Genomic DNA, 17,516 nt, shown 5'->3' with positions numbered 1-17,516 from the left:
CTGGATGACAGGCCACCCAGTCGCGTGAGGCCCGGCGGGACGTCCGTCGCAGGCCAGCTGTCGTGCGGCTCGGCCCTTTGACCCCGTGCCGCATCAAGTTCGTAATATGTAGGTTCGGTTCCATGGGGCTCGCCCTGTCTCCCAAGCTTGCCCTCATCCAACTGGACGGCACCGAGGACTCTCGAGGAGCTCGGTTTGGCGCCGACATAACATACCTGCCCATGTTTCCATCGTTACAAAATCATCGCTCAGCCGTTCCCTCCCACCACCTGAAGGATGATGCTCGAGCGTATCTTGTTGGCTTACCCCGCTTGCCCTCTGGATGGCTTCCTTGAACCATAAAAGCAAACATGCCCAAGACACGCGAGTACCACCTGTCAACGAGCTCCGGCAAGGACTTTCCCTGGCTGCTCTTTAAGACAGCCACGCCGCCCACCAAGAGCCGATCGAAACGTCCATCGCTTCAAAATGCCCTGGTGGTGTCTCGGCCCAAGGCGGCGGCAGCAGCACCAAAGGCCGAGGAGCCAAGCCAGGCGCTCATGGCGCCGGGACAAGCAAAATCCAAGCAAGCAGCCCAGGACAAGAAGGGGTCGGAGGCCGCAAAGAACAGCAAGCCGAGCGCCAAAAAGAAGAGCACGCAACACGCCAGCCTGTGGTCGGCGTGGTATGTCAGCGAGGATCGAAGCTACCTCTGGCGGGCGAAGCAAACCCCGAACAGCAGTACGTCGGCTCTCGCGTCACCGTGAACGGCCCATGTTCTTCCCTGCTAACGTGCCTCCAACAGAAGCCTGGAATTACCAAGTCTCTCCGGCCTGCCGCGAATCGCCACCTGCCGGGCCGCAGATCCAGGTCACCACCCCGACGACATCCAGCAGCGCGCTCAGCCGGTCCCGGTCCCGGTCCCCAACGCCCGGGAAAGTCCCCGGCAGCCTCGAACCAGACCCGGACTGCCCCAAAAGCTCCTATCCCACCATCCTCACCACCTCCACGGGTCAGCCCACCGAAGGCCTCTCGGCATCGAGCAGGCAGACCTTGGTCACCCTGCCCAAGGAAGGGAGCGAGCTGTCCTCGCCCAGCGTTCCCGAACCCGGACACGACGCCAAGGCCGCGGTGACGACGGCCAAACCGACCAAAGGCCTTCCGGGCTCCAGGCCGCGGCCCAGCGCCTCCCGCAAGAGACCCATCGGCCCCGTCGCGCGCCTCCTTCAAGAGGGCACCCGCAGCCGCCGGCAGCAGCCCCTGGTACAGCGCAAACCCCGGCCGGACGCGGCCAAGTCCACCATCGCGGTCAACACGACAGCCCTCGTGCTCCGAGACGGCGGCGATGCCAACGCCGAGAACCGCGACGCGCTAGCGTTACCGCCGCCGCCGCCGCCACATAAAGCGGCGGCCGCCGCGGCGAAGCGGAAATCAGCCGCCGCCGCCGCGGCAGCGGCATCACAACAGCGCGCCATGGCAAAGAAGCTGCACAGCAAGGTGCGGTCCGAGAAGGAGATGAAAGTAGACCACAAGCGGAGGGTCAAGGCGTGGTTGAAGAAAGTGGATGTCGATTTGGGCCCGATTCCGTTAGATGGAGACGGCCTGCCCGTGTATCGATGATACCCCCTTTGTATTGTTGATTTCTTTTGTCCGTTGTCCTTCTCTGATTCAAACTCGTCGCTCGTTTGTTTCTCGTCATTTGTCTACCTAGATACCCATCAAACCATCTTTTTTTTTGTCCCTCCGCCTTGATGATACCCGACCCCGAAAAGCATCGTATGATTCCATAGCCGTCACGACAGGAGCTCGGCTCGAGCAAAGATTCAAGGCCAGCCCGGGTTCCAACATGCATCGCCGTGGCTCCGAAACTGCATCACCAACACTGACGCATCATGATGATTGAGATGCCAGCAGGCCGTCGACCCTTTTCCGACTTGGGTCATACCATCAGAAGGACGCCTGACCCAAGCCCGGCGGCTACAGTACCCTGACTGGTCGTCGCCACCTCTGGCGCTCCATCTGCGCCGTTCCGTGCCAAGCCTCCTGCAGCTCAGCGCACCACTCAACGATGGAGGTCACACCTGCAAGGGACAGCCGGGATATCGCAGGATGCTGACTCGCGGCACACGGGAGGCGCCGTAGAATGCATACAACAAAGTCGCCTTTTCAACCAAAAAGGCCTTTCAGCGTAGACGTCATGTTCCTTGGGCGGATCCTGAGATGTTGACGCCATAGATCCAAGACGGGTGCGATCGTCAGGGGTCCAGCATCACCACAGCAACGTCCAATCACGACCGTATCACTATCTGACTAGTTAGTTAACTAGTTATCTCTTATCTGGGCCAGAGGCACACCGGCAATCGGCGCATGTCAGTGCCGCCCAGACCCGACCCGACGTCACCGCCAACCGGCCCCCCCCCCCCAAACCAACCAACCCCCCCGGACCTTCTTACGTACACCACGCTAGCTCCTCGCTCGGCGCAGTGGTCAGCTGGCTCATCTCCAAGCAACAATAACAACGGCAACAAGACTGCCACCGCTCACCATCACCGCTTCTCCTCCTCCTCCTCTTCCTTCTCTCATCTACCTCCCATCTACCTCCCATCTACCTCCCCGATAACGTCGCAAAGACAGCCAATTCCTCACCACTGCCTCCTCATTGAACCCGCTCCCTCCGCCTGCGCTGCATCGTTCGTGACCATGACCCGCCATACTCCCGAGTTCCTGCGGGCGCGCAGCTCCAACCTCTCGCTGCGCACCGTGGCCCTCGAGCAGTCCACGACCATGCGCCCCGATTTTGTCGTCAACGGCCAGATGGACGCAAAGGACTTCAAGCCCGAGGACTTCACCAAGCCCTACCTCGACTTCATGACCGAGAACCCCACCGTCTTCCACGCTGTCGGCTACTTCAAGCAGATGCTGCTCAAGGCCGGCTACACCAAGGTTCGTCATCTCACACGCACACCGCTCCCCCCCCCCCCCCCCCCAACAAGCACCCTCTTCTCCGTCGCGGCGCCCAACTCCGAAACTGACATGCCGCGCGCCTCTTGGCCGCAGATCTCGAGCCGCGACAACTGGGAGGGCAAGATCCAGCCCGGCGGCAAGTACTTCACGACGCGCAATGGCAGCTCCATCATCGCCTTCGCCGTCGGCAAGGCGTACAAGCCGGGCGACGGCATCGCCATGATCGCCGGCCACATCGACGCCCTGACGGCGCGCCTCAAGCCCACGAGCACCAAGCCCCGCAACAACGGCTACGTGCAGCTCGGCGTCGCCCAGTACGCCGGCGCTCTCAACGAGACGTGGTGGGACCGCGATCTCGGCATCGGCGGCCGCGTCATCGTCCGCGATCCCAAGACCGGCAAGACGGAGGTCAAGCTGGTCAAGCTTGACTGGCCGAGTACGTCCTTCTCCAGCCCTTCTTCTCCTTGTTCCTTGCTTGGCCATCGTCTCCGTTCCCGGCCCTCCTTGCTGACGCAGCCCCGTTTCCGCCCTTCCCAGTCGCCCGCATCCCCACCCTCGCCCCTCACTTCGGCCTGCGCATGACGGGCAGCGGCAACCGCGAGACCGAGATGGTGCCCATCATCGGCCTGGACAACAGCGACCTGCAGTCCGCCTCTTCTTCCTCTTCTCCGGAACCCCAACCGCTCGGCGGCCAGGGCTCCTTCATCTCGACCCAGCCCCCGCGCCTCGTCCAGCTCATCAGCAAGCAGCTCGGCCTCGGCGACCCCAGCGCCATCCTCAACTGGGAGCTCGAGCTCTTCGACGCCCAGCCCGCCACCCTGGGCGGCCTCGACAAGGAGTTCATCTTTGCCGGCCGCGTGGACGACAAGCTCTGCTCCTGGGCCGCCTTCATGGCCCTCCTTCACGCCAAGAACCGCGACACGGACGGCGGCATCCGGCTGGTGGCGCTCTTTGACGACGAGGAGATCGGCTCCCTGCTCCGGCAGGGCGCGCGGGGCAACTTCCTGCCCATCACCATCGAGCGCGCCGTCGAGAGCCTCTCGGCCCGCGCCGGCGCGGCGTTCGGCCCGGGCCTCATGGGCCAGACGTACGCGGGCTCGTTCCTCGTGTCGTCGGACGTGACGCACGCCGCCCACCCCAACTTCCCGCAGACCAACCTCGCCGGCCACTCGCCGCGCCTCAACGTGGGCGTGGCGCTGTGCGTCGACGCGTCGGCCCACATGACGACCGACTCGGTGTCCATGGCGGTGCTCGACCGCGTCGCGGAGCTGGCCGGCTGCGTCAACCAGCGCCACATGATCCGCAACGACTCGCGGTCCGGCGGCACCGTCGGGCCCATGCTGAGCGCCGCCATGGGCGTCAAGGCCGCCGACGTCGGCATCCCCCAGCTGAGCATGCACAGCATCCGCGCCACGACGGGCAGCTTGGATCCCGGCCTCGGCGTCAAGTTCTACAAGGGCTTCTTGGATTACTGGTTCGAGGTGGACGGGGAGTGGAGGAAGTAAGCAAGTAAGCTAGCAAGCAAGCTAGCAAGCTAGCAAGCGGGAGGAGGGAGAAGGTTTGTCGAGAGATGACGAGATGCGGTCGATGGCTTGGATGATATGGCTGTCAGGCGTTTTCTTTTTTTTTTTTTTTCTTTGTCGGGCATGGACGGTCGGGACGGGTGGGTAAGAGAGGCACGATGGAGCATGCTTTACGGGCATCCAGTTCAGGTGTGTAGAGGGTAGACATACTAGTATACGTATACGTATGCATTGCAATGGCAGCACAGACCAATACCACGTATCACCTCACCTGTCCGTATCGCCGTAGAACTGTCGAGGTTGTCCAGGATGTGCCGGGCGGCTGTGAATTGGATGCATCACAAGATTTGGACGGTGAAAGATTATTCCAGCCCCTTCTTCTTCTTCCTTCCCCTCCTTTGACACGAATGTTCTCTCTTTTTTTTTCCTCCTGGTGGTGCAGCGGGCAATTTGTCCATCCTACTTTGTGTCCTATGGATGAAGCTCTTCGTCAGGGAGCAAATGGCGCCTGCGGCTGCTACTGCTGATGGTAATGATGAGATCGACATAGCTTAGATCCCGTCCAAGGGGCCTCTGTCCTACGCCCTGGATGCTCAGGAGACGCCGTTGGCTGACATTTTGTCCCAGCCTTGATGGCATGCCCTAGGTTTTCTTCTGGCCAGAACTCTCTTTCAGAGCCAGAGAGCCGTGGCACGGGCGGGACGATATCGCCATCTTCACCTAAACACTCATAGCTCTGCTATCGTGGATGCTAGCTAGGCCCTGGACTCGTAGGCCAACCCCATGCGGTTTCAAGGACCAGCCATCCGGTGGTCTTCAGGAACAGGCCTGATGCAAGACGGCTGAGATGGAGATATCTTGTCCTCGGCATGCCTGTAGCAAGAGGCTGCGCGGCTCTGAGCCGTGGGGATGGCCGGCCTCATGAACTGCTATCGCTGACGTATTCTCCCAAACATGATCGCGCTGGCCCGTAGCCTCGGGGACTACCTTCGGTCGTGCGATGCCTTCACAACCCAAGTCCTGAGCAAGCCCGAAACAACCTGAAGACTCCGCCAAATCCGCAGCAGGCTTTCGAGTACCTGCAAGATCTCTACAGTACCCCGCCAAACACCAGGGAGGTATGTAGGGGGTTCAACGACGTTGCAGAATGCCCTACAGATAGGTCCTCCATCCCACCTCGACCCCAGGCCTGCGCTGCATCCCGAGCCCAGGTGCCGACCTACCGAGCAGGTAGTCAACGCTCGACAGGACTGCTGATACCTCCATGTTTCCGGGCGCCCTGGGCCCTGCGAGCCCTGCTGACAGCGCCCTCGAATGACGATCGTCCCGCGAACCAGGCCCGGGGTCATCCAGTTAGCTTGAGGGACCCGGCCAGCCAGCCCGTCCACCTCCCAGCCATCCGCGCCCCCCCTTACACAATCCGGCGCGCATAACAGCCAGTTCCATCATCGCCGATGCACACGGGTGGTTGTAGGATCGTAGGATAGCGAAGAGCCGCAACCGCAGCCACGGAGCGCACCAACGGTTCGGGTGGGGTCCGACCATCTCACCCGCGGCGCTACCGCGGACATATATGCCAGTGGAATCACCGGCGGCCTGGCACTCGGGCTGCACTCGGCGGCTTTTCGTCCAGGTGCGGGGCCCAAGCCGGCGCCAACGGGCAACGCCGAGTCCCTTGTGCCGGGCCTTCCAGAACACCCCTTTGCTCCCTGAAGCAACGATCGGCACGCTGGCCTCGCCACGCCCACCACCTAACCACGCGCACGCATGTGCTATACTTGGACAGCGCAGAGAGCAGCATGGCTAGAGTGGTCAGCCCGCATGCGTCGTAGCCCAAGGATCTGTCTCCTGTCGCCACCAAGGGCTCTCTTCAGCTACGCGCCTGAACCGTTGGCGCTGGCGTGCAGGTGTTTCTCTTGCGGGGGCGAGTGACCATGGTCCTGTGAATAAACAGCGGCGGCAATGACGACAGCGGCGGGTTGCTCGGCCACCCAAGACATGCACAAGTACACCACAAAACCTCTCGACTCCTTTTTTTTTTCTCTTTTTCTTTTTTGAAGGGGCAGCTTTTTTGCCACGACGAAAGACGGCGTATACAAGTGCCGTATCGCTTTGCATCGGATCCATGCGTGCCAACAGAGACAAGACCACTACCATTACCACCACCACCATCACTACCATGACGTCCCAACGTCAACCAACATGGTGTCATCAAACCTTTTTGACATTTTTTTTTCCTTGGGTTCACTTTCCTCACTCAGTTAGCTGATACCAAGACGCTGGGAATCACGAACTAACTCGGGTCTCTGACCGTCAAAGCTGTCTTTTTTTTTTTTTTTTTCTGTTCACCTGCCCACCGGGAGTGCTACCCCATTTCCCCGCACCAGACCGTCGGTGGCAGGAGGTGAAGGGGAGCGTTACACCGAAGCACACCTTGCCCTCCGTGCTAACTAGCTCACCAGCTGCTAACTAGTTATTTGATGGCGGAGGCCAGGTTGTCTTGGGTTCGGTGTTTCGATGAGGTTACCTCATGCCTTGGTCTTCTCCATCGGATGTTCCCTTTTGCTATACACAGCACACACAACACAACATCGTTGCCAGGGCCAGACACCCCTCCTTCTCCCCTCCCCCCGGTGCGCGCTGCCGAGATTGCAGATGGTTTGGCATGAACAATCCTGGAAGAAAACCATGGCCCAGATACCACAAACCAACACGCCATCTGGCCTTGGTTCAGGTAGGGGAGGGTCAGGGTCCGTGTTGACGCATGGCGGAGCGTCCAAGGGGTTCGGACAAGGTCCCCCGCAGTGGCCAAGGCACACCTAGCACGTCACTGCGGACATACCGACACGGGTTGGGAGGAGCTATGGTTGCAGCTCCGCGTCCGAGAAGGTCAACAGTGCGGCGTTGGCGTGGGCAGGGTGTGGTGTTTCCAAAAGGAACCTCGTCAACGACGACGGTCGAGTTGAGACGCCGGAGGTTGCCGCATGGCATCATGATCCAAAGCCTGAGCTAGTTACCACCTAACGGTAGTTACTTCGGACGCTCGCGAGAATGAAAGGGAACGGGGAAATCCTGCTCCCGTCATCTCGGTTGATATCGACCGCTGCGACTTTGACAGGCGGCGGCGACCGGGAGCTCCCCTGGGGGGGAGATCTTATTAACCATCTGATATCGAGGCATGTGCGCGGGACATGTCTGCCGGATTCCCCAGATCCGGGACACGCGGCTGGCCGAGTTCTTTTCTTAGAAGCCGGGCGGGACGATAAGTGCCTCCGGCCATGGCTCCGTGGTTTGGTTCGGTGATACCATGCGCCGTCCACTCGGTGGACTTTTTCTGTGGGCACGCATACTCCTACACACATGCGCAGTACAGTCTCTCGCACACTCGCACACCCACCTCAGCGAATGTTGCACCGTCGGGGTTGCATCCGCAACGATATAGTCCAACGCTGACCTCAACACGGCCGGGAGAAACCATCCGATCCTGCAGGAACCTCAGTTCATCCGATCTTTTCGTCTAGGACCTCCCAAACGGGACCTGGACTTGTTTCTCGTGCAGCGGTGATACACGGCATTTTTTTTTCTCTCTGGTCCATGGAAAGTTGGCCCGTTGCCATCGGGCCGTCGTCCTCGGAGCCAGCAGGACCTCTCCTCGTGTCTGCTGACCCTTTGTCCGTCCCCGCCTCAACGCCCGGGCAGCATGCTTGTGTTGCAACGGGGTGCACGCTGCGGGGCGGCCGACGCAGGGAACAGAACGAAGCTTGGAAGTGCCGTTGGTGGATCCTTAACGAGGCCCATGCCCTTCCAGCGCCCCCCCCTGACAACAACAACCCATCCAACGCCGGTAGCGAATCTGGGAAGCACCGTCCGTTTGTTGTTTGACGAGCAACGTACCGGCAGACAGCCTGGCGTCAAGGCGCGGCGTCGTTAGTGCCTGTACAATAGTTATGTGGCTTGCGTCCGGCGAACCAGGGGGCGGGAGGGAGACCGTTGAACCGGGGCGACGCACGCCCGCTCGCACGCTCGCCTGACGGCGCGGGATGCCGATTCAATACATGCGGCGGCGCAACCCAGGCCCAATGAGATCCCTGCCGAGGCGAGAGCTGGGGGGGAACTTTCCGGCCAGAAGCTGACCTGGTCAGCCTCTCGGCGTGCCCTGCTCCATGTGAACAGGCTAATTGCCGACGTTCGATATTAACGGCTTGGGTGTGGCTTTTTTTTTTCCCCTTTGCTGACATGTCGAGAGAGGCGTAGGATCCTCCTCTTTCAGCGGGAGAAGCCCAGCAGCGCAGCGAAAAAAAAAAAAAAAAAAAAAAAAAAAAAAAAAAAAAAAAAAAAAGGCAAGCCCGGTGCCGCAAGAGCATCCTACGTACATACGGAGAGCAAAACGCAAATCCCGTCGTTGGGTGCCTCGTCCAGCTGGAACCGTCTGTTGACACCGTCGGGAAGGAATGCGGCGTGAGACCATGCCACTCCTCCTGTCCTCGCCATCCCCGGAGTTCTCGAAGCCCACCGGAACCACGAGCCAGGCGAGCCGAGCCCGGGTTCTGAGAACCAGCCTGGAACACCGCCAACGGTTCCGATCACGTCGCCTCGCTGATTGGAAGCCGAGCGAGGTCCTTGGCGTTGATCGCATCGCATGCCGGGGGGGTTGTGTTGTGCCTTGTCATCCTCTCTCTCACTCTCACACACAACACAGACACACAAAACAGATGGACAAACACACACACACACACACACACACACACACACACACACACATACACACACACACACACACACACACATACACACACACACACACACACACACATACACACACACACACACACACACACATACACACACACAAAAAGTGAGCACACAGGCAGGCCACTCGGGGGTAAAATGAAAAAGGCTACCGTGTCGTGCAAGCACCTAAAAATAGGCTCGGCCGTGATATGGACGGATCCGGTTTACCGTTAAAGTTAGCTGCCGTTTAGCGTGTGGCTTACCATCGACATCCCGACAACCCCGAACACCCCCTCTCGGCAATGGTCGAGGCGGTGGGGGTGGAAAGCTTCCAAGACCTGCGACCTCCGACGATGTGGGTGCATACTAAACAATGTTTTCCCCGTCCCCCGGCCCTGGTGGAGGGGGGGGAGGGGGAAACCAGACCAGTGTGAACACGAACTCGAGATGACCTCGGAGCCCGTTCCCAGGTTGGGGTTCGGAGCAACCTCAACGACGACGAGGGCACGCTGTCACAAGCGTCCTTTCGCCCCCTTCCTATCCCAGACAACGGCTAGCTGCATCGATGACCCTAGGCACACGTTGCCAACCACCACCACACGACACGACGAGACGTCACCACGCCGTCGCTTGGCTGCGTCGATCTCCTACACCATTGCAGGACCGCCTGGTACGCACACATGCCATAATTACACACACACACACACACACACACACACACACACACACACACACACACACACACACACACACACACACACACATACACACACACACGCACGCACGCTGTTTTGCCCGCCTGCAACCCATCGGGGTTCGAGATGGACGGTCCCGGTAGGACAGGCTGTGCGTCTGAGCTGAAGCTCGCATAACATGCTGCGACCCAAGACACGGACGGGGTTGCGTGCAGCGCACTTCTTCCAGAAGAGCCGGCGTGCCAAGCGAGCCGTGCCGAAGGTCACTCTGGTTTTGTGTCTGAGGCCGCTGACATGTTGGTACTAGCGGTTCGTGGTTGGGCTGGGGGGATGGCGAGGCAGAACACACCCACGCCCACGCCCGCACATACACACACACACATACAGAGAGAGAGAGAGAGAGAGAGAGAGAGAGAGAGACAGAAGAGAGAGAAAGAGAGAGAGAGAGAGAGAGAGATGAGAAAGCGAGAACAAGCTTGGCAGAATACGGTAGGTGGTCTCGCGATCCTCCTCTTCCTCCATCCATGAGTTATTGAAACGACACGTTCACCTTCACCGTCGTATGGATGGTGGATTCGATGATCCGTGTCATCCGAGGCTCTTTTGCTTCCTCCCAACTCCCCACCCGAGTGCGAAGCATCACGCAAGCCGGGAACCGGGAACAGCAAGAGGAGGGGGGGGGGGGGGGGGAGAAGACCCAGAGACTTGGCCCAGGGGGAGCATCAAGCCGGCGATCTTAAGACAATACCCTGCTCAATATCACAGCTCTGCGGACGGCACGTCAACGCGACGCATCGTCCGACATTAATTGCCCAAGGGTTGCGACTGTGCGTATTATGTTACTAGTTACTCTGCCGGGTCAGGTAAGTAGGTATTGATGAAAGGGAGAAGAGAATGGAAGCACGCGGCACGCCATCCCCGCCCCGCCCCGCGGTCCAACATTCCGACCCTCCTGCTGCCTCAGTTGGCAGTTGGCACTTTTTTTTTGTGTGTGTATAGTGTGTGTGTGTGTGTGTGTGTGTGTGTGTGTGTGTGTGTGTGTGTACACAGTATGTGTGTGCGTTTTGATTTCTGTCAAACTCTGGCCGCGCAACAGGGTCCTTCCCAGAGCCGATGGTACGCAATACTCTGCAATGAGTTCGCATGACCGCTGCTACTTCGTCCCATCCATAGTGCGCATGTAGCGTAGTACCCCGATGGGCGGGCGGAGGGTCGCAACGGCGTGACAATCTCGGCAATGCGAAAGGGGAGGGGGGGAGGGAGGGTTCATGATCCGCGGCACGCACGTGGAGGGAGACCGGAAGCGAGTGGCTCGCTCGCTATCTTACTCCCGTTTCGGGGGGGGGGGGTGCCTGGTGTTTTGCGTGTCCCGTCCCCGAGGGCCCCGCGAGTCCCGAAGAGTCGCAATCATGGCCGCCGGCTAGCTGCTAGCTTGCGTGCCCGATTATGAAGAACTTACTGTGTACGTACCTCCCGTTGCGAGGTTGATGACGCAAGGGAGCGAGGAAGATATGTTGAGGTGGAGCGCGTGCAGCATCTTGAGCCGGCTCATATCTGTAACCCCCGCCGATGTGGGCGCTGGCTGTCATGATTGCCTGCCTTGTTCCCATAGTGTAGCTATACACCAAGATGACGATGCCAATGGTGCCGGATCTCATGCCTGATGTGAAATGTTGCGTGAACCTTGGTGGAGAGCCACCCAGGGCCGATGCGCGATTCCCATGTCTGGGAGAATCGACGTCGAGAAACAATGAAGGCGGGTCCTAGGGGAACTTGTTCGGCCCCCCGGCTCCCTCCCTTGTCCTCTGTGGGGGGAGGAGAAGACAGGAAACGAAGCCTCCTCCGCACCACTTCCAAGAGTCCACGAACGCCGCACCGTTCGCCCGAGTTTGTTTGGTGATGGTCCAGCGTCAACGATGATGGAGACCGGGGGAAGACAGCCAAAGAGAGGTTAGCTTGGCGGAGGCTCGGCGGTCCCAGCTCCGTTTGCCCATCCATGCCTCTTTGCCGTGTCACTTGTTTTACTGGAGAACGGGCTGATCTGCGCTTGGCAAGCCCCTGCATTTCTTACCATCGGCCAATGCTGTCTCTTCGAAACTCCGGCAGCCGTGGGTGTGTGTTGTCTTTGCCTCTCTGACTCTCGGCTATGGAGTCGCCTCGCAGCCTCTGAGTTTTGCCGCCATCTTGTTATGTTATGCTAACAAGCAAAGGAGGAGCTTCTTGTTGACACTACTTGTTTAGACTTGGTTCACTTGCCAGATCCAAGACGCGCGAAAAGCCACGATCCAATCATGCTCTCGTGCCCGGCTCCGCGACGGCACTTGTGTCCATTTCTCCTTTTTATCCATCTCCACCTCTTATTTTCCGCGTCTGGCGCTGTGGAGGTCCCCGACCCGTTGGTCGCTGTCGATACTCTTTAACACTTCCCCGGACTAGCTAGCCTCCAGGCCGGCCGGCTGGACGCTGCCGCAGATGTTGAGTCCAAGCCGAGGGTGCCTCCACTTTGTGGGCTTGCGTCGCTCGAATCCATCCACCTGGGGCTCTCGATGGTGTGTCTACTGTGTAATGCAGAACCTTCCCGGCTCATGGCACCGGGCAGGATGCGGCGTCGAGTGTTTTCCTCTTGTTGGTGGTTTTCTTTTGGTGGCAACATCAACAGTCCAATAGAGAGTAAGAGTGATAGGCGTCATGCTGATGCTGTTGTTGTTTTCTTCCCGTATCCCGCCCAATAGCACCCAGCGTCGCACCCACATCTCCAGAGACAAGACAACGGCAAACGGTTTGAAGACACAGAGAGGGTTACATCGGTGGGACCAACAACCGCCGAGTTGAGTCAAGTAACCACCACGGCAGCAACGCAGGTGGTCCGGCATGGTTAATCTATGCCACGCAAATAATGCATCTGTCCATACGTAGCTCATTCATGGTGCTTCTCAAAGTTCCCGGCAACGTCATCCTCCTTCGTCTCGTCATCCATCCCCGCTTTTCCTTTGGCTATCCGCACCACCGTGTGTGTCTATGTAGAGCACGGTATAGTGGGGAGAGGCATTCGTATGGCATCGACAGATGAAGCGTTTTGTACTGTAGTACACAGTACATATTGCCTCCCCAGTTCATTGGTCACATGGAGGCTTGGTCTTTGCCGCTTGCTTCAACAGTCATCTGAAGGGTATGTACGTGGAAATGAGGGGGAAAAGCCCAGCTGCGCTAACCAGTCGTAGTACTGTACGTACATACATCGGTACCTATCTACGGCTGAACAACAACCACAACAAAAACCACCACCCTTCTTCATACTCCCGTCGGCACATGCGCCACGTGCGTGCCGGGCGGGGGAAGGCTATTGTCGGATATGAATTGACACGCCGTTTTGGAAGGCTTGGTGCCTTTCGCTATAATATACGAGCCCTACTCCGCAAGTTCCAGGCTGTTTTTAGAGAGTTACATGCCTTAGTCTTGCATAGCTGGATGAAGAGCGTGTCTTCCAGAAGGACCCAGGCCTGACTCTGCCTCCAGCCATGTGCCGGCTGTGCTGGGACTGCAGGAGGACAGGGACAAGAAGAGGCTGGTTGCTGGCTGGCGGCTTGGTAAAGTTCTGACCTGGACCCTGAGAAGCCCGCGTGTGCTGGTTGCATCGTCAATCTCACGGCCCGGCGACCACCCGGGCTCATCGTCACGCTATCACGCTTTCATCCTGCTGTCAGAAATCACAATTACGGTGACGCAGCCAAAGGAGAAAGGTACGGGCGTGATTCTGATCGTTTCCCAACCATTTCTTGCTGGTCTCCCTGTTGTTTGGGAGGCGGGGAGGCGACCAACGAACTGCCGGGACCTGCTCGTGAAGGAAACCGGGGGCTCTTCACCACAACTGCTACCATGCAGAACGCCACGATGCACGAGATGATGGTCACAACCCTCTTGGAGCGCACCTTGGAGGTTGGGAGGAACTTGCCACTCTGGTCAAACAGCCCGGTCTCCTCGCCGCATCTGGATCGGTCTGGGAATCAAAATGTCTCTGAGGTAGAGCACGGGACTGGACGAGCGTGGTATGGTGTGTGTAATACCGACCGTTCCCAGGTCCATGGAAAAGCTCCCCTGGTGGGTCAATCATGGGTGGCAAGGTTTCAAGGCTAGCGAACCCATCTCCCATGCTCGATGGGTAGTTAGAGGGGGAGACGCAGGCTGCATCTCGTGTTCCATCTGGGATAATCTCCCCGAAACACCTCTCCAACATCTGCAGCGCCACAAGTTCCGTGAGACATGACAACGCCGCCGTGCAGAGAACCAGAGAGAGGACAGGATCATGGTTCCTCAAGGCTCGGTCCCCAAAGAGAAAGGGGAAACGTTGCACAAGACGTCAGCCCTGTCTCGGCCGTCGCGTTCTTGACACGAGGCGCAAATGTTGAAACTACTGCTTTCCATGTACGCCGTGATTCGTATTGCCGAAGGACGGGGGAGGGACGGAGCAAGCAACTCGTTTCTTATTAGCGATCAACACGTCTCGGTCAGGGCGGTAGTCATGGTTTGCCGAAACTGGTTAACTCGTCCGTGGAACCCGCCCCCGGATTGCTTGCAGATGGTCGTTGACCCTGGCGTTGAAGGGGGGGGGGGAAACACTCTTGGCTGCGCTACCAGAGCGCTTCCATCGATCCAGGAACCTGGGCGTCGTGATGTGATGTTGGAAGCCGGCCCCGGCAAAATTGGGGGGCATTGCACCGCCGGCAGTGGGACTCGGCGCGGGGGGGGGTTTCTTCCAGTGGATGGACACTGCAGTAACGGGCGTTCGCTCACCGAGGGCCTTCAGACGAAGAACCGAAAGAGGTGTAGATTGTCTCACATCCATGGCAGACTGTGCAAATCTACTGGCTAACTAAGCTTTCAGGATACTGTGTATGTTGTTGATGGTGGCTGTTGATGAGCGCCTCCCCCCGCGCCGATATGCAAAACGACCATGAATGTCAGATGCAATTCCCGGAAGCCGAAGCACCCCCCCCCTCCCCCTTTCAAATCGGACCATCTCCCCACGACACCCTCGCCAACTTTTGCGGCTTCCGGACATCCAGATAGCTCCATGCAGCCAACCTCTTTTGGCGCTTGCGGAAACGCACCCCCCCTCTTTGTCCGTTCAGGAGAGATCTGCCCAGCCGATCCGCGTTTTTCTGCGCAGCCCTCCGGGTGCGAGGAGTTGCTGGACTTGATAAATGGCGATACCGTATGCAGATGAACGGACGGATGGCGAGGGCGGGAGGGTGAACAAGCATGTACTGCGTATGTACTGTAGTATGTGTCTCCCCCGCGCCACCAAAATGAAGCCTCCCATGGTCGAACCGTTCTTTGCATCCCGGCCAGTCGTTTTGCCGGGCCGGTGACCCTGTGTGCGTGGTGAGGCGAGGAATCGGCTAGAGGTTTGGGTAACCTCCCTTTTTCCGGCAAGTCCGTCCCCCTTAGGGGAGATCTGCGTCGCAGGACGGCGTCCTGGCGCGGCTGAACCCGCGCTGGTCCTCGTTGGTTCACTGTCAACGTACGTACATACGTACAGCAATATATGCCAGGGTCTGTGATATTTGCACGGCCCAGCTACGCACGGCCAGCAAAGCCGGTCCCAGGAAGCGACATGCACATCCTCAAGAGCCCGATTTGTGAAGATGAGTCAAGCCACATCTCTCTTTTCTGGCTCGAATCTCGGATCACTGCCGCGATGCACGACGGTCACGGTCACGGCTCACTCCGTCAGCCAGCCCTCGATGGGACTTTTTGGCGTTTGGCACATGCACAACCGAGTGCGAGCCTGTTGGTTGGTCCAGCCCCCGGGCGCAAAATCGAATGGGCTGACCAGTGGAGAAGCAGAAGTGCTTCTGCCGAACCTCCCCTCACTCGGTCGGCCGACGAGTGGTCGTGTTGCATTCGTTCTGTTGATCCTCCCGGCAGCGGCAGTGGCGGTGGCAGTGGCAGTGGCAGTGGCCAGTGGCCAGCGACAGCAGCATCACGTTGCACGAGAGGGCTGGACCGGGTCAGACGGAGAGACTCTCCCTCGAGCAGGCCGAACACAAGAGGCGGCAGCCAACCACGGGGGGTGGGAGGCTGCGCTGGACTACGACCGGTCTCCTCCCCACGTGCCACGCTACGTTCGCCCCGACCGTGACGGCGACCGAGAAAGCAAGCCAAACTCAGCTCCTGGGGCTTGTCGTCTTGGCGAGGTGCGACAGGCGCCGAGCGACGAACGGTGCCACAACCAGCCGGATAATTGTGCTGAATGGCGGCTGGGACCACAACTGTCGCGCAGAAGCGAGCGTTTGTGGCGTTGGCGTACGCAGTACGTCCAGGGCCTGCCAAAGGCCGAAAAGCAAGCTCCAAGACGTCAGGACTTCCGTGAGCTCCACGGAGGCTGCCACGATCCTTCATGTCCGGGCATCCGGCCTCCCCCCCTTTTTTGGGGGGGAGACTTTGCTGAGGAGCGAGAGGTGGAGAAGTGCCGTGGAAGAACCGGAGAAGAGGATGAAAAGGGCGTCTTTCGCATGTGTCAAGCCCAAGCCGAAACCTACTGTGTACATACACAGCGCGCCCGTCGTCCGGGTTCCCTAGCGTCCCGAGCATCCTCTCCTGGTTGGGAGCAGGGTCTGAGCACTCGTTCCTTGGTCCCGCCCCGCTGACCCTCACGTTCGCGCCAGCGCTCGGGCCACATCGCCTCCTCGGCATTTCGAAGGTCAATCGAACGATACGCAAGCCTGGGAGATTCCCGGTATGGAAGTTACATTTGCGCTCCGACCCGGAGGCACGCGACAAAGCGTCGTTGTCTATCTGTCCGTCCGTTCGCAGGGTGGCAATCCAGCACGAGCTAGCTGGGCGGCGGTGACACCCGCCGTTTCAGCTTTGTGATCCATGGCCTTGGGTCGAGTAACGCCGAGAGACAGCCGTTGGCGGTTGTCGCCCATCGGGGCGTCGTAGGCTCGTGGGCTCGTGAGCTTGTGGGCTCGAGGTTGAGCAGGAGAGCCACACGTGAACACGTGCGTTTCCACTCGTCTCCGCATCCAAGTTGCCGACAGTCTACCTAGTCTGGCGGCTCCGGGCCAAGAGGGCGGTTCTTGGGAGCGGCTGTTGAAGGGATATCCCGCATGGGACACGTTGGCATGCCGGGATGTGTTTGCTTGTGAAAAGATGAGATGAAATCCAAAGAAGCAGTGGGGTCATCCCCCCTTGTGACTGGACACTCGGTCTGATGATGTGATTGATTGATGACTTAGGAGCCCTCAGGTACGGTAGGTACGGTAGGTACCTGAGGTGGTAGGTAGGTAGGCAGGTAGGCAGGTAGGCAGGTTCACCAACCCTGAGGTACCTACGCAGTAGGTAGGTCATCAATCCACTGGAACCTCGGCAACCCTTAGCGCCCGAGGCCACCTTCCCAACGTCTCGTACTAGTAAATAACTAATGACCTAAAAAATTTGACAAGGCAACTCGTGCCTTGGCAACCATCTGGGAAGCGACAGGAGCCCGGGCCAAACCGTCCATGTCGAGCTGTTCAGGAGGAAGGAGCCTGCGTGTACTCCCGTCGGCTTGTTCCCGTCACGTATCCACGTGGAGGGAGTCCCCAGCGCAAGAAGGGAGAAGGAAGGATGGGAGAAGGGG

The 17,516-nt window shown here is 59.1% G+C and overlaps 4 protein-coding genes across 4 annotated transcripts; all 4 read left to right on the top strand.

Annotated features, from left to right (window-relative positions):
• Positions 1-350: 350 nt before the first annotated feature.
• Positions 351-1,599, top strand: VTJ83DRAFT_5784 (uncharacterized protein; the record flags this gene model as incomplete). Its single annotated transcript, XM_071012422.1, has 2 exons — positions 351-720; positions 785-1,599. 2 exons carry the CDS (start codon positions 351-353, stop codon positions 1,597-1,599), a joined length of 1,185 nt encoding a protein of 394 aa, XP_070865159.1.
• A 1,080-nt stretch (positions 1,600-2,679) lies between these two features.
• VTJ83DRAFT_5783 (uncharacterized protein) lies at positions 2,680-4,448 on the top strand (the record flags this gene model as incomplete). Its single annotated transcript, XM_071012421.1, has 3 exons — positions 2,680-2,922; positions 3,037-3,379; positions 3,481-4,448. The coding sequence occupies 3 exons, from the start codon at positions 2,680-2,682 to the stop codon at positions 4,446-4,448; spliced, it is 1,554 nt and encodes a 517-aa protein (XP_070865158.1).
• A 5,196-nt stretch (positions 4,449-9,644) lies between these two features.
• Positions 9,645-10,420, top strand: VTJ83DRAFT_5782 (uncharacterized protein; the record flags this gene model as incomplete). The annotated part of the gene is made up of 2 exons (XM_071012420.1): positions 9,645-9,867; positions 10,200-10,420. 2 exons carry the CDS (start codon positions 9,645-9,647, stop codon positions 10,418-10,420), a joined length of 444 nt encoding a protein of 147 aa, XP_070865157.1.
• Positions 10,421-15,537: 5,117 nt separating this feature from the next.
• VTJ83DRAFT_5781 (uncharacterized protein) lies at positions 15,538-16,034 on the top strand (the record flags this gene model as incomplete). Its single annotated transcript, XM_071012419.1, has 2 exons — positions 15,538-15,686; positions 15,737-16,034. The coding sequence occupies 2 exons, from the start codon at positions 15,538-15,540 to the stop codon at positions 16,032-16,034; spliced, it is 447 nt and encodes a 148-aa protein (XP_070865156.1).
• Positions 16,035-17,516: the final 1,482 nt, after the last annotated feature.

This window comes from Remersonia thermophila, chromosome 5 (assembly GCF_042764415.1).
Source record: "Remersonia thermophila strain ATCC 22073 chromosome 5, whole genome shotgun sequence".
NCBI classification, from domain to species: domain Eukaryota; kingdom Fungi; phylum Ascomycota; class Sordariomycetes; order Sordariales; family Chaetomiaceae; genus Remersonia; species Remersonia thermophila.
The sequence above is the reverse complement of the archived record's forward strand: the minus strand, read 5'-3'. Positions and strand labels throughout refer to the sequence as shown.